At 46.9% G+C, this 21,068-nt stretch overlaps 1 protein-coding gene and 1 pseudogene across 2 annotated transcripts in view; both read right to left on the minus strand.

Moving 5' to 3' along the window:
- Positions 1-17,907, minus strand: part of LOC139260061 (disintegrin and metalloproteinase domain-containing protein 23-like) — a 304,045-nt gene extending 286,138 nt beyond the window's left edge. For both annotated transcript variants that reach the window (XM_070876183.1, XM_070876182.1), the window contains exons 1-2: positions 17,727-17,907; positions 16,971-17,161 (exon numbers count right to left, since the gene is read on the minus strand). In XM_070876183.1, coding sequence (XP_070732284.1) covers positions 16,971-17,161; positions 17,727-17,799 — 264 coding nt within the window. In that variant the 5' untranslated portion in view covers positions 17,800-17,907. The remainder of the gene's footprint in view (positions 1-16,970; positions 17,162-17,726) is intronic.
- A 930-nt stretch (positions 17,908-18,837) lies between these two features.
- LOC139260519 (U2 spliceosomal RNA) lies at positions 18,838-19,006 on the minus strand (annotated as a pseudogene).
- Between the last annotated feature and the right edge of the window lie 2,062 nt (positions 19,007-21,068).

Below are 21,068 nucleotides of genomic sequence, written 5' to 3' on the forward strand. Positions count from 1 at the left end.
CTGCACACCAGGGTCACTCTGTACATTTTAGTAAACACTTAACTAATTTACTAATATCTTTCGGCTGAGACGTTAAACTGAGGCCCCATTTGCCCTCTCAGGTGGACCTAAAAGATCCCACGGCACTATTTAAAAGAGCTGGGGAGTTCTACCTTGTCAATATTTAACCCTCAACTAACATCACTAAAAAAAGACTATTTGGTCATCTATCACTTCGCTGTATGTTTGATCTGACTGCGCAAATGGGCTGATGCATTTCCCACATCACAACAGTGATTACACTTCTTTGGCTGAAAAGCACTTTGGGACGTCCTGAGGTCCTGCAAGGAGCAATAGAAATGCACGCTTTTCTTTGACTAAAGTCCAGAATTTCTATAACCTGTTGACAATACTCAGTTGCAAATCTTTACTTATGCCACAACATATTCACCAATTCATTCTAAACACACGGAACAATTTTTAAGTTCTTCCTTGCCCCCAGTTTTCCCTCCTACTTGAAATTGCTGGCTCACACTGAGGTAAAGTTGCACAGCAGCTCTCCAGAAACCATTCTCAAGTGGCCATTCGTCAAAGAGCGAGCCCAGAGGGTACGTGCAGGAAAGCTATTCAACCATGGGGACTGCCGCAACCAAGCCAGATCCTGTCCTCATGGAGAAGACATGGGTATGGTTCTTAATGAATACCTCATGTCTGTCTTGACAAAAGAGAAGGACAAAGCAGACATTGTAGTTAAGGAGGAGGAGTGTGAAATATTAGATGAGATAAACCTAGTGAGATAGTAAATATTGAGGTGTTTAGCATCTTTGAAGGTAGATAAATTGCCACGCCCCGATGAAATGTATCCCAGGCTGTTAAGAAAAACAAGGGCAGAAATAGCGGAATCTCTGACCATTATTTTCCAATTCTCTCTGGCTACAGACATGGTGCCGGAGGACTGGAGGACTATTAACGTTGTACCATCATTTAAAAAGGGTGAGTAATTACTAGCTAGTCAACCTAATCTCAATGGTGGGCAAATTATTGGAAAAAAAGTCTGAGGGACGCTATTAATCATCATTTAGAAAGGCACAGATTAATCAAAGACCGTCAGCATGGGTTTGTTAAAGGAAGGTCGTGTCCGACTAACTTGATTGACCCTCCTTGTTACCTTCTCAAAATTCAATGAGGTAGCGCATTTGATGTAGTCTCCATGGTTTTTCTTTTGACAAGGTCCCACATAGCAAACTGGTCAGAAAAGCAAAACCCATGTGATCCAAGGGAGAGTGCAAAATGGATCCAAAATTGGCTCCGTGGCAAGATGCAAAGGGTAATGGTTGACAGGAGTTTTTGCGACTGGAAGGCTGTCTCCAGTGGGGTTCCGCAGGGGTCAGCTTTTTGTGGTATATATCAATGATTTAGAATTCAATATAGGGGGCATGATTAAGAATTTAGCAGATGATACAAAAATTGGCTGTATGGTTGATAGTGAGGAGGAAAGCTGTAGACTGCAGTAAGATATCAATGTGCTGGTCAGGTGGGCAGAAAAGTGGCAAATACAATTCAATCCAGAGAAGTGTGAGGTAATGCATCTGGGGAGGACAAAAAAGGCAAGGGAATACAAAGTAAATGTTAGGATACTGAGAAGTGTAGAAGAACAGAGGGACCTTGGAGTGCATGTCCACAGATCCCTGAAGGTAGCATAGAAACATAGAAACATAGAAAATAGGTGCAGGAGTAGGCCATTCGGCCCTTCAAGTCTGCACCACCATTCAATATGATCATGGCTGATCATTCCCTCAGTACCCCTTTCCTGCTTTCTCTCCATACCCCTTGATCCCCTTAGCTGTAAGGGCCATATCTAACTCCCTCTTGAATATATCCAATGAACTGGTATCAACAACTCTCTGCAGTAGGGAATTCCACAGGTTAACAACTCTGAGGGAAGAAGTTTCTCCTCATCGCTGTCCTAAATGGCTTACCCCTTATCCTAAGACTGTGTTCCCTGGTTCTGGACTTCCTCAATATCGGGAACAATCTACCTGCATCTAACCTGTCCAGTCCCATCAGAATCTTGTATGTTTCTATGAGAACCCCTCTCATTCTTCTAAACTCCAATGTATAAAGGCCCAGTTGATCCAGTCTCTCCTCATATGTCAGTCCTGCCATGCCGAGAATCAGTCTGGTGAACCTTCGCTGCACTCCCTCAATAGCAAGGACATCCTTCCTCACATTAGACCAAAACTGAACACAATATTCCAGGTGAGGCCCCACTAAGGCCCTGTACAACTGCAGTAAGACCTCCCTGCTCCTATACTCAAATCCCCTTGCTATGAAAACCATTTGCCTTCTTTACCGCCTGCTATACCTGTATGCCAACTTTCAATGACTGATGTACCATGACACCCAGGTCTCGTTGCACCTCTCCTTTTCCTAATCTGCCACCATTCAGATAATATTCTATCTTCGTGTTTTTCCCCAAAGTGGAAAACCTCACATTTATCCACATTATACTGCATCTGCCATGCATTTGCCCACTCACCTAACCTGTCCAAGTCACCCTGCAGCCTCTTAGCATCCCCCTCACAGCTCACATCGCCACCCAGTTTAGTGTCATCTGCAAACTTGGAGATATTACACTTAATTCCTTCATCCAAATCATTGATGTATATTGTGAAGAGCTGGGGTCCCAGTACTGAGCCCTGCGGCACCCCACTAGTCACTGCCTGCCATTCTGAAAAGGACCCGTTTATCCCAACTCTCTGCTTCCTGTCTGCCAATCAGTTCTCTATCCACGTCAATACATTACCCACAATACCATGTGCTTTGATTTTGCACACCAATCTCTTGTGCGGGACATTGTCAAAAGCCTTTTGAAGTCCAAATACACCACATCCACTGGTTCTCCCTTGTCCACTCTACGAGTTACATCCTCAAAAAATTCCAGAAGATTTGTCAAGCACTATTTCCCCTTCATAAATCCATGCTGACTTGGACCGATCCTGTCACTGCTTTCCAAATGCGCTGCTATTTCATCCTTAATAATTGATTCCAACATTTTCTCCACCACTGATGTCAGGCTAACCAGTCTATAATTACCCACTTTCTCTCTCCCTCCCTTTTTTAAAAGTGGTGTTACATTAGCTACCTTCCAGTCCATAGGAACTGATCCAGAGTTGATAGACTGTTGGAAAATGCATCCACTATTTCTAGGGCCACTTCCTTAAGTACTCTGGAATGCAGACTATCAGGGCCCGGAGATTTATCGGCCTTCAATCCCATCAATTTCCCTAACACAATTTCCCGCCTAATAAGGATATCATTCAGTTCCTCCTTCTCACGAGACCCTCGGTCCCCTAGTACATCCAGAAGGCTATTTGTGTCTTCCTTCGTGAAGACAGAACCAAAGTATTTGTTCAATTGGTCTGCCATTTCTTTGTTCCCCATTATAAATTCACCTGACTCCAACTGCAAGGGACCTACATTTGTCTTCTCTAATCTTTTTCCCCTTCACATATCTTTAGAAGCTTTTTCAGTCAGTTTTTATGTTTCCGACAAGCTGCTTCTCGTACTTTATTTTCCCCCTCTTAATTAAACCCTTTGTCATCCTCTGCTGAATTCTAAATTTCTCCCAGTCCTCAGGTTTGCTGCTTTTTCTGGCCAATTTATATGCCTCTTCCTTGGATTTAAAACTATCCTTAATTTCCCTTGTTAGCCATGGTTGAGCCACCTTCCCAGTTTTATTTTTACTCCAGACAGGGATGTACAATTGTTGAAGTTCATCCATGTGATCTTTAAATGTTTGCCATTGCCTATCCACCATCAACCCTTTAAGTATCATTCGCCAGTCTAATCTAGCCAATTCATGCCTCAAACCATCAAAGTTACCTTTCCTTAAGTTCAAGACCCTAGTTTCTTAATTAACTGTGTCACTCTCCATCCTAATAAAGAATTCTACCATGTTATGGTCACTCTTCCCCAATGGGTCTCGCACGACAAGATTGCTAATTAGTCCTTTCTCATTACACATCACCCAGTCTAGAATGGCCAGCTCCCTGGTCGGTTCCTCGCCATATTGGTCTAGAAAACCATCCCTAATACACTCCAGGAAATCCTCCTCCACCACATTGCTACCAGTTTGGTTAGCCCAATCAATATGTAGATTAAAGTCACCCATGATAACTGCTGTACCTTTATTGCATGCATCCCTAATTTCTTGTTTGATGCTGTCCCCAACCTTACTACTACTGTTTGGTGGTCTGTACACAACTCCCACTAGTGTTTTCTGCCCCTTGGTATTCCACAGCTCCACGCATACAGATTCCACATCATCCAAGCTAATATCCTTTCTTACTATTGCATTAATTTCCTTTTTAACCAGCAATGCCACCCACCTCCTTTTCCTTTCTGTCTATCCTTCCTAAATGTTGAATACCCCTGGATGTTGAGTTCCCAGCCTTAGTCACCCTGGAACCATGTCTCCGTGATGCCAATTACATCATACCCGTTAACTGTTATCTGCACAGTTAATTTGTCCACTTTATTCCGAATACTCCTCGCATTGAGGCACAGAGCCTTCAGGCTTGTCTTTCTAACACACTTTGTCCCTTTAGAATTTTGCTGTAATGTGGCCCCTTTTGCTTTTTGCCTTGGGTTTCTCTGCCCTCCACTTTTACTTTTCTTCTTTCTATCTTTTGCTCCTGCCCCCATTCTGCTTCCCTCTGTCTCCCTGCATAGGTTCCCATCCCCCTGCCATATTAGTTTAACTGCTCCCCAACAGCACTAGCGGGACAGATAGATAAGGTGGTTAAGAAGGCATACAAGATGCAATCCTTTGTTAGCAGAGGCATAGAATATAAGAAGCAGGGAGGCTATGCCAGAACTGTATAAAAGATGTCATTACACAAGAGAGGGTACAGAGGAGATTTCCAAGGATGTTGCCTGAATTGGAGAATTTTAGCTATGAGGAAAGATTGGCTAGGCTGTGGTCGTTTTCTTTGGAACAAAGGAGGTTGAGGGGAAACTTGATTGAGGTGTTTAAAATTATGAGGGTCCTAGATAGAGTGGATTTCCCTTAGCAGAGAGGTCAATAACCAGGCGGCATAGATGTAAAGTAATTGGTAGAAGGATTGGAGAAGAGTTGAGGAGGACTTTTTTCACCTGTAGGGTGGTGGGTGTCTGGAACTCACTGCCTGAAAGAGTGGTAGAGGCAGAAACCCTCATCACATTTAAAAAGTACTTGGATATGCACTTAGAAAGTGCCATAACCAACAAGGCTATGGACCAAGAGCTGCAAAGTGGTATTAGACTGTATTGCTCTTTTTCGGCTGGCACAGACATGATGGGTCGAATGGCCTCTTTCTGTGCCATAAATTTCTATGATTCAATACAAAGCAATCAGCACCAGGAGCCAGGGATAATTACCTCCCTTCCCAACCCAAGGTAATGAAGTGGTGCTGAGGTGAACTGGAGCAATCCTACATCCTGCCCTGGATGAAAATGCTTCATCTAACCTCCAACAAGTTCCCCGCTGGAGTGGAGCTAATATACAGGACGAACAGGAAATTATTCAAGCTCTGTTGCCTCCAGTCGAGTATCAAGGTTGTCTCAACCTCTGTCATTGAATTACAGTATGCAGACGACGTTTGCGTTTGCATGCACTCAGAGGCCGAACTCCAAACTATCATTGACACCTTCACTGAAATGTACGAGAGTCTGGGCCTTACATTAAACATCCGTAAGACAAAGGTTCTCTACCAACCTCACAGTACTGCCCCCCGATCATCAAGATCCACGACAAGACCTTGGACAACATGGACCACTTTCCACACCATGGCAGCCTCCTGTCAACGAGGGCAGGCATTGATGACGAAGCCCAACACTGCCTTCAGTGTGTCAGTGCAGCCTTCAATCACCTGAGGGAAAGAGTGTTTGAAGACCAAGATCTCAAACCCGGCACCAAGCTCATGGTCTACAGAGCAGTAGTGATTCCCGCCCTCCTTTATGTTTCAGAGACATGGACTATGTACTGTAGGCATCTAAAGCACTGGAGATGTACCACCAAGGCTGCCTCCGCAAAATTCTGCAAATCCATTGGCAGGATAGGCGCACCAACGTCAGTGTTCTCTCTCAGGCCAACATCCCCAGCATCGAAGCATTGACCACGCTCAATCAGCTCCGATGGGCGGGCCATGTAGTCCACATGCCTGATACAAGACTCCCGAAACAGGCACTCTACTCCGACCTCTGACACGGCAAGCGAGCCCTGGGAGGGCAGAGCTTTAAGGACACCCTCAAAGCCTCCTTGAAAAAAAATGTTACATCCCCACCGACTCTTGAGAATCCCTGGCCCAAGACCACTCAAAATGGAGAAAAGCATTCGGGAAGGCTCCGAACACTTTCGTCGGGAACATGCGGAAGTCAAGTACAAACAGCGGAAGGAGCCGTTCAAGGACAAACCAAGCACCCCATCCACCCGTCCCTTCAACCACCACCTGCCCCTTCTGTGACAGAGACTGTAGATCCCGCATTAGACTCATCAGCCACCTTAGAATTCATGCTAGTGTGGAAACAAGTCATCCTCGACTCCGAGGGACTGCCTCAGAAGAAAACCATGGATGAGGGACTTCAGTTATGTGGAGCAACTAGAGAACCTGGCATTGGTCTCCTTAGAGCAGAGATGGTTAATTGGAAATTTGATAGAGGTGTTCAAAATCATGAGAGGTTTTGATTAAAGATAATTGACAAAAAAAGAGGGGAGATGAGGTGATGTTTTTTCACTCAGTGAGTGGTTATGATCTAGCATGCACTGTCTGAAAGGTGGAAGCAGATTCAATAGTAACTTTCAAAAGGGAATTGGATAAATACTAGACAAGGAGAAATTTGCAGGGCTGTGGGGAAAGGTCAGGGGAGTGGGACTAATTGGATAGGTCTTTCAAAGCCAGCATGGGCACGATGGACCAATTCTGTACTATCAAAGAACAAAATGAAGTGATTGGGAAACATTTTATGGTATGATCATGACTTTGTTTTGTTTGAGCGAGACTTCTATACAACTGGTCTGAGTAGGAAATGGCCTGATTCATTCAAATCTGATACAAATGGGAAACAGTGTCATACAATGGGCACGGACACAGCACAATCTGACACTCGGGAATTCTACACATCAGGACTAAACTGGATGTAGAATCATAGAATGGTTACAGCACAGAAGGCAGCCATTCAGCCCTTCGAGCCTGTGCCGACTCTCAGCAGTCCCACTCCCCTGCCCTTTCCCTGGAGCCCTGCAATTTTTTTTCCTTCAGATACTTAACCATTTCCCTTTTGAAAGATAAAATTGAGTCTGCCTCCACCACCCTTTCAGGCCGTGCATTCCGGATCTTAACCACTCACTGCGTAAAAAAGGTTTTTTTTGCATCGCCTATGGTTCTTTTGCCAATCACCTTAAATCTGCGTCCTCTGGTTCTCGGCCCTTCTGCCAATGGAAACAGTTTCTCTCTATCTACTCTGTCCACACCCCTCATGATTTTGAGCACCTTGATCAAATCTCCTCTCAATCTTCTCTGCTCCAAATAGAACAACCCCAGCTTCTCCAGTCTATCGACGTAACTGAAGTCCCTCATTGCTGGAATCATTCTCGTAAATCTTTTCTGCACCTTCTCTGAGGCCTTTACATCCTTCCTAAAGTGTAGTGCCATGAACTGGACACAATACTCCAGTTGGGGCTGAACCAGTGTTTTATTCAGGTTCATCATAATTTCCACGCTTTTGTACTCTATACCTCTATTTATGAAGCTCAGGTTCCTGTATGCCTTTTTAACTGCTTTCTCAACCTGCCCTGCCACCTTCAATGATTTGTGCGCATTTACCCTCAGGTCTCTGTGTTCGTGCACTCCCTTTAGAATTGTACCATTTAGTTTATGCTTCCTCTCCTCATTCTATCTACCAAAATGCATCACTTCACATTATTCTGTGTTCAATTCCATCTGCCACGTGTGCACCCATTTCACCAGCCTATCTATGTCTTCCTGAAGTCTATCACTCTCCTCCTCACTGTTCACTATACTTCCGAGTTTTGTGTCATCTGAAAATTTTGTATGGGAGCCAATTCCCTGATCGGGGCCCTAAGTCCTTGATTTTCCAGCAATTTAAAATGAGAATGAAGGTGCAGGACTTTCTGATCAATTTGTCCTTAGAGCCCCACTCCTCAATGGACGTGAAGGCCCAGGACTTGATCAGTACTACCTGAGAGTGCCACTCTATGGCAGGATTGCTCAACTGGGGAATCAGTCCTGTAATTCATCCGTCAAATTTCTAAGCACTAGCACGAATGGGAAGTGGATTCATTCACTGGTTTCTGCACAGTGGGAATCCCTCAGAAATGATTTCATTCATCAGCATTCTATACAATGGGAGCAAATGAGACTTGGCTTGGTCCTTTGGGACTGGATACAATTGGGAGTAAACGGGAACTGGGTTGATCCATTGGAATTCTATAAAATGGCGAGTAAAGGGAGAAGATTTCAGTCCACTGACACTCTATACAACGGGAATGAATGGGAAGCAGTTCAGTCAGCAGTGGGATTGAATGGAATTGTGCATAATTGAAATTTTAAGAGGTTTGAAAATGGTCACTCATATGTATATATATTGCACATAAAGAAATAACAATTTACCAATAAAATAGAACTAATTTACACGAACATTTCATGAATAGCAATATACCTAAAATTATAAAAATGAAAATCCTGCAACATAGGGTACAAATACACCAACAGCACTAGTGCAGTAAACTATTAACGCAATTGCTACAGATATAACTGAAAGAGTAATGTGCAATGGGCATAATGGACAGAGCTGAAGATTGCAGTCATGACTTGCCAGCTTGCTTCCATGATCCAAAAGGCAATGGGTTATAGGAACAGAAGGAGGCCATTCAGCCCCTCGAGCCTGTTCCACCATTTAAATAGATCATGGCTGATCAGTATCTTAACACCATCTACCCGCCTTGGTTCCATAATCCTGAATACTATTGCCCAACAAAAAAATATAATTCATAAATATGGAAAGCCACAATCAATATTCGGACTCATGTTTGCACAAAAAACTCTGATCGGCAATCTGCTTTCCAGTTGCTTCTTGACCTCTCTTGCAAAAGGGAATTGGCTAGTGTTGGCAGCTAGTGTGCAGAAATGGTCAAGCAAATGGCCATTAGGGATTTTGATAGACTGAACAGGGAGAAACTGTTTCCACGGGCAGGCAGGTCAATAACCAAAGGACACAAATTTAAGGTAATTAGCAAAATAACCAGAGGGGAGATGAGGAGACTATTTTTACACACCGAGTGGTTATGATCTGGAATGTGTTGCCTGAAAGGGCGGTGGAAGCAGATTCATGTATCTTTCAAAAGGGAATTATATAAAAACTTGAAAAGGAAACATTTGCAGGGTTATGGGGAAAGAGCAGGGTAGTGGGACTAATTGGAGAGCTCTTTCAAAGAGCCGGCACAGGCATGATGGGCCGAATGGCCACCTTCTGTGCCACAAGAGTCTATGCTTCTATATAGTGAGGTCGCCTCAGCCAATCAGATAAGTTTACATTTAGGTCAAAGTACCACAACTGCAATTTTCCTCAGTGTTCTCACCCTCCTGTCCAGAAAATGATGATTGGTATCCTTGGAAGAATGCGTGAAAGTCAGTGCTCTCCAATACCCGCAGGGATCCAATCTACATCAACAGGTCTTAACAGTGGCCATTAGTTGTGGCTCTATTAGTAGCACTTTCGTCGAGAGTCATAAGCAGATATGTTCAAGTCCTACTCCAGAGACTTAAGCACAAAATCCAGCCTGAGACTCCAGTGCAGTCCCAAGGGAGTGCTGCATTGTTGAGATACTGTTTTTCGGATGAGACATTAAACCGACAGTGTAACTATTTGTACTGCACTTTTTTTGACAGTGATGCCAAGAAGCAGGACCTGAGGCTGCATACCTGCTCAGGCCCCAGCCCTCTCCCCTCCCACTCCGACCCGACCTCGAGAGAGAGAGAGAGAGAGAGAGAGAGAGAGAGAGCGAGCGGCTGGCATGAGACCAAGAACGGCCGAGAGGGGCCGACAGGCCTGGGCGGCGGTGAGTGGCGAAGCAGCGGAGGGGGGGCCGAGGGAGAGAAAGGCTGGGAAGGGGCCGAGAGGGAGGAAGGGAGAGAGAGGCTGGGGGGAGGAGAGGAGAGAGAGGTTGGGGGGGGGGGGGGGGGTAGAGAGAAAGAGAGGCTGGGTGGGGGGGGGGGTAGAAAGAGAGAGAGAGAGGGTGGGGCGGGGGGTTGGGAGAGAGAGGCTAGGGAGGGTAGGGAGAGCGAGGCTGGGGGGATCCGTAGGGAGAGAGGCTGCGAGGGGGTGGGGGGGGGGGGGGAAGAGCAGCTGGGGGGGAGCGGGCGAGAGAGCGCGGCTGGGGGGGGAACGGGCGAGAGAGCGCGGCTGGGGGGGGGGGAACGGGCGAGAGAGCGCGGCTGGGGGGGGGGGGAACGGGCGAGAGAGCGCGGCTGGGGGGGGGGGGGAACGGGCGAGAGAGCGCGGCTGGGGGGGGGGGAACGGGCGAGAGAGCGCGGCTGGGGGGGCAACGGGCGAGAGAGCGCGGCTGGGGGGGGGGCAACGGGCGAGAGAGCGCGGCTGGGGGGGCAACGGGCGAGAGAGCGCGGCTGGGAGGGGGAGCGGGCGAGAGAGCGCGGCTGGGAGGGGGAGCGGGCGAGAGAGCGCGGCTGGGGGGGGGGGGAACGGGCGAGAGAGCGCGGCTGGGGGGGGGGGGAGAACGGGCGAGAGAGCGCGGCTGGGGGGGGGCAACGGGCGAGAGAGCGCGGCTGGGGGGGCAACGGGCGAGAGAGCGCGGTTGGGAGGGGGAACGGGCGAGAGAGCGCGGCTGGGGGGGGGGGGAACGGGCGAGAGAGCGCGGCTGGGGGGGGGGGGAACGGGCGAGAGAGCGCGGCTGGGGGGGGGGGGAACGGGCGAGAGAGCGCGGCTGGGGGGGGGAGCGGGCGAGAGAGCGCGGCTGGGGGGGGGGGGGAACGGGCGAGAGAGCGCGGCTGGGGGGGGGGAACGGGCGAGAGAGCGCGGCTGGGGGGGGGGAACGGGCGAGAGAGCGCGGCTGGGGGGGGGGAACGGGCGAGAGAGCGCGGCTGGGGGGGGGGAACGGGCGAGAGAGCGCGGCTGGGGGGGGGGAGCGGGCGAGAGAGCGCGGCTGGGGGGGGGGGGGGAACGGGCGAGAGAGCGCGGCTGGGGGGGAGGAACGGGCGAGAGAGCGCGGCTGGGGGGGAGGGGGAACGGGCGAGAGAGCGCGGCTGGGGGGGGGGAACGGGCGAGAGAGCGCGGCTGCGGGGAAACATAGAAACATAGAAAATAGGTGCAGGAATAGGCCATTAGGCCCTTCGAGCCTGCACCACCATTCAATATGATCATGGCTGATCATTCCTTCATTACCCCTTTCCCGCTTTCTCTCCATACTCCTTGATCCTTTTAGCCGTAAGGGCCATATCTAACTCCCTCTTGAATATATCCAATGAACTGGCATCAATGACTCTCTGCGGCAGGGAATTCCACAGGTTAGCAACTCTGAGTGAAGAAGTTTCTCCTCATCTCGGTCCTAAATGACTGTCCCCTTATCCTAAGACTGTGTCCCCTGGCTCTGGACTTGCCCAACATCGGGAACATTCTTCCTGCATCTAACCTATCCAGTCCCGTCAGAATCTTATACATTTCTATGAGATCCCCTCTCATCTTTCTAAACTCCAGTGAATACAGGCCCAGTCGATCCAGTCTCTCTTCATATCTCAGTCCAGTCATCCCTCGAATCAGTCTGGTGAACCTTCGCTACACTCCCTCAATAGCAAGAACGTCCTTCCTCAGATTAGGAGACCAAAACTGAACACAATATTCCAGGTGAGGCCTCACCAAGGCCCTGTACAACTGCAAGACCTCCCCGCTCCTATACTCAAATCCCCTAGCTATGAAGGCCAACATGCCATTTGCCTTCTTCACCGCTTGCTGTACCTGCATGCCAACTTTCAATGACTAATGTACCATGACACTCAGGTCTCGTTGAACCTCCCCTTTTCCTAATCTGCCACCATTCAGATAATATTCTGCCTTTGTATTTTTGCCACCAAAGTGGATAACCTCACATTTATCCACATTATACTGCATCTGCCATGCATTTGCCCTCTCACCTAACCTGTCCAAGTCACCCTGCAGCCTCTTAGCATCCTCCTCACAGCTCACACCGCCACCCAGTTTAGTGTCATCTGCAAACTTGGAGATATTACACTCAATTCCTGCATCCAAACGTATATTGTGAAGAGCTGAGGTCCCACACTGAGCCCTGCGGCACTCCACTAGTCACTGCCTCCCATTCCGAAAAGGACCCGTTTATTCCGACTCTCTGCTTCCTGTCTGCCAACCAATTCTCTATCCACGACAGATCATTACCCCCAATACCATGTGCTTTGATTTTGCACACCAATCTCTTATGTAGGACATTGTCAAAGGCCTTTTGAAAGTCCAAATACACCACATCCACTGGTTCTCCCTTGTCCACTTTACTAATTACATCCTCAAAAAATTCCAGAAGATTTGTCAAGTATGATTTCCCTTTCACAAATCCATGCTGACTTGGACCGATCCTGTCTCTGCTTCCCAAATGCGCTGCTATTTCATCCTTAATAATTGATTCCAACATTTTCCCCACTATTGATGTCAGGCTAACCGGTGTATAATTTCCCGTTTTCTCTAAAAAAAAGTAGGGAGAAAGTGCTGTTACATTAGCTACCCTCTAATCCATAGGAACTGATCCAAAGTCAATACTGTTGGAAAATGATCACCAATGCATCCACTATTTCTATGGCCACCTCCTTAAGTACTCTGGGATGCAGACAATCAGGCCCCGGGATTTGTCGGCCTTCAATCCCATCAATTTCCCCAACACAATTTCAAGCCTAATAAGGATATCCTTCAGTTCCTCCTTCTCACTAGACACTCGGTCCCCTAGTACATCCAGTGTCTTCCATTTGTGTCTTCCTTCATGAAGACAGAACCAAAGTATTTGTTCAATTGGGAAGCGAGCGACAGAGTGGCTCGGGGGGAGCGAGCGACAGAGGGACTTGGCGGGGAGAGAGGCGGGTGGGGGGGGGGAGGGGGGAAGAGAGGCGGGTGGGGTTGTGGGGGGGGGGGAGAAAGAGAGACATGGGTGGGGGGGGGGAGAGACACGTGTGGGGGGGGGGGGAGAGACACGGGTGGGGGGGTAAGAGGCACGGGTGTGTGGCGGCGATGGGGGGGAAAATCGGAGGGGAGAGAGGGAACTTAGGGAAGATGAATCACATTCTTCCAAACCCCTACAAGGGACATCGTTGGAGTGGATGATATCCAGAAGTCACGACACTGTCACTATATACTTCGTACCCAATAAACTTGTTAACAATCCGTACACAATGCCTGCCCCATCTATGGTGGTGGGATGGGGGTAGAGATGTACTTGGACTGGGGTAAGGCACTTTGGCTGGCCATTGCTGTCTTCTGGGGAGCTCTGTCCTCTGTCACTTCAAGAAGTCAAAGTGGATCGAGTTACAATTTGTAACGTCAGTGAGAACTTGGGATAGGCAAATCCAGTTCCGCAGTCCTGTGAAACTTCAGGGTGTAGCTTATCCTCCAAGGGGACCAATCATAGACAAAGGGTGGAGCATGGTTGCCATTTTTGGTGGCCACAGTTTGGTGTGCAAAATTAAAGCACATGGTATTGGGGGTAATATACTGACGTGGATAGGGAACTGGTTGGCAGACAGGAAGCAGAGAGTCGGGATAAACAGGTCCTTTTCAGAGTGGCAGGCACTCGTGGAGTGCCACAGGGCTCAGTGCTGGGGCCCCAGCTCGTTACAATGTGCATTAATGATTTAGATGAAGGAATAGAGTGTAATATCTCCAAATTTGTGGATGACACTAAACTGGGTGGCGGTGTGAGCTGTGAGGAGGACGCTAAGAGGCTGCAGGGTGACTTGGACACGTTAGGTGAGTGGGCAAATACATTGCAGATGCAGTATAATGTGGATAAATGTGAGGTTATCCATTTTGGGGGCAAAAACACGAAGGCAGAATATTATCTGAGTAGCGGCAGACTAGAAAAAGGGGAGGTGCAATGAGACCTGGGTGTCATGGTTCATCAGTCACTGAAAGTGGGCACGCAGGTACAACAGGCGGTAAAGAAGGCAAAAGGTATGTTGGCCTGCATAGCTAGGGGATTTGAATATAGAACCAGGGAGGTCGTAATGCAGCTGTACAGGGCCTTAGTGAGGCCTCACCTGGAATGAAGGACGTTCTTGCTATTGAGGGAGTGCACCGAAGGTTCACCAGACTGATTCCAGGGATGGTTGGGCTGTCATATGAGGAGAGACTGGAACAACTGGGCCTTTATTCACTGGAGTTTAGAAGGATGAGAGGGGATCTCATCGAAACGTATAAGATTCTGACGGGACTCGACAAGATAGATGCGGGAAGAATGTTCCCGATGTTGGGGAAGTCCAGAACCAGGGGACATAGTCTTAGGATAAGGGGTAGGCCTATTAGGACTGAGATGAGGAGAAACTTCTTCATTCAGAGAGTTGTTAACCTGTGGAATTCCCTGTCGCAGAGAGTTGTTGATGCCAGTTCACTAGATATATTCAAGAGGGAGTTAGATTATGGCCCTTACGGTTAAGGGGATCAAGGGGTATGGAGAGAAAGCAGGAAAGGGGTATTGAAGGAATGATCAGCTATGACCCTATTGAATGGCAGTGCAGGCTTGAATGGCCTACTCCTGCACCTATTTTCTATGTTTCTATGTTTTTGCAGTATAAATAAGCACATCCTTTAAACCGAGGCCCCGTCTGCCCTCCCAGGTGTATGTAAAAGATCCCATGACATTATTCAAAGAACAGCAGGGAAGTTTTCCCCGGTGTCCTGAATCAACATCACTAAAAACAAATGATCTCATCATCACATCTGCCATGTTTCCTACATTACAGCAGTGACTACGCTTCAAAAGTACTTAATTGGCTGTAAAGCGCTTTGAGACGTCCTGAAAAGCCGTATTTAAATGCTAGTCTTTCTATTACAACCAAGCCTGGTGATGGCCTTCACCTGAAGTCCACACAAGCCCACTTTCCAGAAAGTGCGTACAGTTCTGGTCGCCATATTATAAAAAGGATATAGAGTTACTGGAGAGGGTGCAGATAAGATTTACAAGGATGATACCAGAAGTGCAAGGGTATGCGTATCAAGATTGGATGAACAGGTCGTGTCTCTTTTCTCTTGGAAAAAAAGGCTGAGGGGTGGTCTTTAAAATTATGAAAGGTTTTAATAGAATAGATACAGAGAGAATGTTTCCACTTGTGGGGAAGAGCACAGCTAGAGGACATCAATATAAGATAGTCACCAAGAAATCCAATAGGGAATTCAGGAGAAACTTCTTTACCCAGAGAGTGGTGTGAATGTGGAACATTTAAGGGAAGGCTAGAGAAGCATATGAGGGAGAAGGGATTAGAGGGTTATGCTGAGAGATTTAGATGAGGAAAGACGAGAGAAGGCTCGAGTGGAGCATAAACATCAGCATGGACTGGTTCGGCCGAATGGCCGGTTTCTGCGCCGTATATCCTATGTAATCCTATGTAATCCTATGAAGGTCATTGGATAGCAATAAGGAGCAGGAACCTTAGCTGATTCTTCATCTCCCTAGCCCATCAATACTGCAGCGTTCCATTGGGCACCCCTTTTTGGCCGATTTCAACCAGAATTGAATGTGGATCATTCCTGGTCTGTATCACGTCACACAAGCCATTTACCTCACCAAGTCCTGTTCACCCATCGCCAATATTCCTGTAAGCTGCGTGACCATGCTTCCTCCAGGGAACCCCCGAGCCGACTTTTCAATATTTTGAGTGGCCCTTGAAGAGGGCACGCAGCACAAAAACAAAATGAGAGGGAACATTGCCCATCATCCATGGGCTTGCTGACATGCACTGGCTCCCGGCCCAACAACTTGATTTTAAAATTCTCATCCTGGTTTTCAAATCCCTCCATGGCCTCACCCCTCCCTCTCTCTGTAACCTTCTCCAGCCCTACAACCAATGTTCCCTTTAAGCTGGGCAGCCCTCTGGGCCTATCGCGCAGCCAGCTGGCCGGCTTTTCAATGGGGAAAACCATGCGTATGAGGTATTTTGAAAGTGCTGTACAGCCCATTAAAAGGTCCCGCGCACCCAAAACAAACGTTATTAGGAACATTGCCTGCAACCCTCTGATCTCTGCTCTTCTCCACTTCTAGCCTTTTGTGCATCCTCGATTCACTTCACTCCACCAGTGATGGCCGTGCCTTCAGCTATTTAGGCACTCAGCTCTAGAATTCTCTCCCTAAACCTCTCCGTGTTTCTCTCCTCCTTGAAAACACTCCTTAAAACCTACCTCCTTGACCAAGCTTTTGGCCATCTGTCCCACTATCTCATCATGTGGCTCATTGTAAAACACTTCAATGTGAAGCGCCTTGGGGCATTTTACTACGCTAAAGGCGCTATCTAAATTCAAGTTGCTGTTCACCTACCCAACAATGCAATAAGCCCACATTTGTATTTCTAAATTAATTTAAGAATGGAACTGCAGTGAGTTATTTTAGGAATCAATATATTTCTGGTGTGGTATTAAACAGCCAAAGCATGGCATCAGCAGCAACAAAAAAGTCAGCACAAAATAATAATCTCTCATGCCAGGGGCTCAATAAATAGCCCCTGAATTACATTCAGAATTAGAGTACAACTGCACTGACCAGGGGGGTAACGCTTTTCCATTCTCATCACACTTTAATTCTATGCACATCCTTCAGGATGGTTGCAGTCATGAGCTGGTATTATAATTGTGAGCCATGGGATGAATCGAAAATATTACAGGGGGAAGGGGAATGGGGAAATCGGATGGTTTGTTCGTTCTTGCCTCCTTACCTGATCGTCCTTTTCTTGGTTCCTGGCTTTGGTATCCAGGATGTGATAAGTGCTCTCATTGTCGTCGTGAACGTAATAGATCAAGCGAAAAGGCCACGTTATTTCTTGCTGAGTCGTATTGCTGCTGTGGTTTACTGTTGCACCAGCATCTGCTGCCAACGGCTCTCCATCAGCACCATTCAAATGCAGAACTGCTTGTAACAACCGGGAGAGCAAGAAAGAAAAGGCGTTTTCACATTGCATTTTCACGCGATTGCAGAATAAATATGCATGGAACACATCAATTAACGATAGGTATGGATATATAATTCTAAATAAAAAGATTACTTGACAGTTGCAGCAAAAAAAAACCTCAGATGTTTACAGCTCATTCGAGGGCTTGTTGCTAAGGGGACAAATTCCCTTTGTTTTTGAATCCACTGCAAAGCTGTGTCTCAGATGATTCAATCCCCATAAATCGCGTCTACAATAAACCCAAACCCTGCACACAAATATATACATCTGCACTAGAAAAATAATGCATTTTCTTTTAAAAAGCACTTCTTCAGACACGTTCTGCGTCTCAGCAATGCTCTGGCTATCTGCAATGCTATAGTATTCATGCAGTGCAATACTGAGCCCTGCACTGCACACAGCCCCCACGTTAGTCAATCTGCACTGCATTCCACTACTACTATCCTAGACATTTTTATGTTTTAAAATAAATTTGCACAAGATTCCTCACCCCCTCTCTCCCTCCCTACTCTCCTTACGTACCCGTTGCACCAAAAGGCTGGAGACTGGAGCACAGGATCAGAGCCAAAAAACAGCAGAACCCGGAAAGATTCATGATTCATATTTGTCTGCCTTTCCTTTTGGTTTTTTGGTTCTCGCTGGTTAATTCCTTCCTCCTCCGTCTACTTCCTTTTTTCTCTATTCGAAAAGGTGTCGGTGTGCGGTGTTGGCTCCCATCTTGTGCGCTATTTCCCTCTCTCTATCTCTGTGTCTCAGGGATGCCTGACTGAATATCTTCACTGGTGCTGCTGAAGCAGGTGCCGCACCTGCGCACTCGGGATCCCTCCCTCTCACCACCAGCCCAGTCACTCAATCCCGGCTCCACCAATGCAACACACAAGCCGTGCTTGTCATTTTTATGCTGAATTGTCACTGAACGAATCAAGCTAATTTGCTTATTTATAATTGATTGCACAGAATAATATCGGGCCGAATGCATTATTAAAACTTAAATAATGCTACATTCCTTTGGAGGGTTACATAATCATGGCATGCATTAAAAAGCAAGGACATGCATTTCTATAGCGCCTTTCACAACCTAAGGACATCCAAAAGCACTTTACAGCCAATGAAATACTTTTGAAGTGTAGTCAAAAGTGGAATTTTCAGTCAATTCAAAGAGTCTGAAACATGCAGCATGTCGGTCATTATTTATAGATTGGTCTATCCCCCAATAGCAGAATGGTTCTGAGGAAGGGTCATCAACCTGAAACATTAACTCTGTTTCTCTCTCCACAGATGCTGCCTGACCTACTGATTGTAGCAGAATAGTTCCTTGTTGGCCATGGTGTAATAGTGTCCCAGATATTTGTTTAATTCATTCTCGGGATGTGGGCATTGCTGGCAAGGCCGGTATTTGTTGCCCATCCCACAGCTTGAGAAGGTGGTGGTGGGGTTCTTCTTGGATCCGCTGCAGTCCGTGTGGTGAAGCTACTCCCACAGTGCTGCTGGGGACGGGGTTCCAGGATTTTGATCCAGCGACAATGAAGTGACGGTGTTTTTTTTTTAATGTCCAATTTCTTTCCAGATCAACTCTAATGCCAAAGATCACTTTGCGCCAATATATTTGATCTTAGGTCAAAAGGCCGAGAGGCGAAGTTGCACCGTTCCTGGAAATATTGCAATACCAGGTCAGTGCATGGAGTGAACGGGGCAAGCCCCTGATCCAGCTCCCTATCCAAAAAAACAATTTAATATCAGGTCCCCATAGTATATTTCCAAGTCAGGATGGTGTGTGACTTGGAGGGGGACTTGGAAGTGGTGGTGTTCCCATACACTTGCTGCCCTTGTTCTTCTAGGTGGTGGTGGTTACAGATTTGGGAGGTGCTGTCGGAGAAGCCTTGGCGAGTTGCTGCAGTGTATCTTGTAGATGGTACACAGTGCGCCAATGTGGGGGTAGTGGATGTTTAAGCTAGTTGATGGGGTGCCGATCAAGATAGTGTCCCAGATAGCGTTGTTGTAGCTGCACCCATTCAGTCATACATTTTGGTGGGAAGAATGAGGAGAAACTAAAAGGTACAATTCTAAAGTGCGTGCATGAACAGAGAGACCTGGAGGTATATGTGCACAAATCGTTGAAGGTGGCAGGGCAGGTTGACAAAAAGCAGTTAAAAAAGCATACGGGATACTGGGCGTCATAAATAGAGGTATAGAGTACAAAAGCAAGGATGTCATGATGAACCTGTATAAAACACTGGTTGATCTGAACTGGAGTATTGTGTCCAATTCTGGGCACCAACCCTTAGGAAAGATGTGAAAGCCTTTGAGAGGGTGCAGAGCAGATTTACGAGAAAGATTCCAGGAATGAGGGACTTCAGTTACATGGATATACTGGAGAAGCTGGGGTTGTTCTCGTTAGAGCAGAGAAGATTGAGAGGAGATTTGATAGGGATGTTCAAAATCATGAGAGGTCTGGACAGAGTAGATAGAGAGAAACTATCTACTATTGGCAGAAGGGTCCCAGAGAACACAGATTTAAGGCGATTGGCAAAAGAACCAAAGGCAACATGTGGAACAACTGTTTTACACAGCGAATGGTTAGGATCTGGAATGCACTGCCTGAAAGGGTGGTGGAGGCAGACTCAATCATGGCTTTCAAAAGGGAATTAGCTAAGTATCTGAAGGAAATAAATTTCCAGGGCTACGGGGAAAGGGCGGGGATGTGGGATTGTTGAAGTGCTCTTCCAGAGAGCCGGCTTGACGAGCCAAATGGCCTCCTTCTGTGCTGTAACCATTCTATGATTCTATGTTTCTTAAAGGTGAGCTACTCGCCACTGTATACCCAGCCCTCTGATCTGCTCTTGTGCATTTATGCGACTGGTCTAGTCCAGTTTCTGATCACCCCCCCGTGATGTTGATGGTGGCAGACTCAGTGATGGCAATATCATTTAGTGCTAAGGATCATGCTCTCTCTTGTTGGAAATAGTTATTGTCTTGACACCTGTGAATGTTACTTAATACACAGTGACTTGGTCTACCGATTTAGCAATATAGCTCAGCATTCTGCTTGTTTTGTCAATCACCACTCTGCAATGACTAGATATGGTAAATTCTGAGATGGCTATCACTCCCACTTTTCAGCCTATCCTTTAACACGTTCAACTAATTCATGAATTAAGAATGTCCTCATTATTTTATCTCAATATGAAACATGTTGGATTTATCTCTTCTGAATTTTATCTGCAGTAATTCTGCCCACTTGCAAATCCTTCTGAAGTTCCTTGGCTACTTCATAAGACTCAACTGCTCCCCTTCCCTCCCCCCCAATTTAGGATCATCTGCAATTTCAGCAATTTGCATTGCATTTCCGAATGTAGATTGTTCGTATAGTTTAGAATCAACAGGGGTCCCAGCACCAATCATTTAGTACGTCTCCAAACCCAATATTACTTCCCTAACTAATACCCACTGCTTCTTCTCTTTCAGAGGTAGCATCCTCGCCTCTGGGTCAGAAGGCTATGGGTCCAAGTCCCATTCCAGAGACTTGAGCACATAATCTACTCTGACACTCCCAGTGCAGTAGTGTGGGAGTAGGGTCGGAGGTGCCACCTTTTGGATGAGAAACTAAACCTCAATAGCCCATGGCACTATTTGAAGAAGGTCAGGGGAGTTCTCCCCAGTGAACTGGCCAATATTTATCCTCAACCAACATCACTAAAACAGATTATCTGGTCATTATCACATTGCTGTTTGTGGGAGCTTGCTTTGCGCAAATTGGCTGTTACATTTCCCACATTACAACAGTGACTATGCTTCAAAAATTACTTCATTGGCTGTAAGCTCTTTGGGATGGGCTGAGGTCATGAAAGGCGCTCATATAAATGC

Source organism: Pristiophorus japonicus, chromosome 3 (genome assembly GCF_044704955.1).
Source record: "Pristiophorus japonicus isolate sPriJap1 chromosome 3, sPriJap1.hap1, whole genome shotgun sequence".
NCBI lineage: Eukaryota > Metazoa > Chordata > Chondrichthyes > Pristiophoridae > Pristiophorus > Pristiophorus japonicus.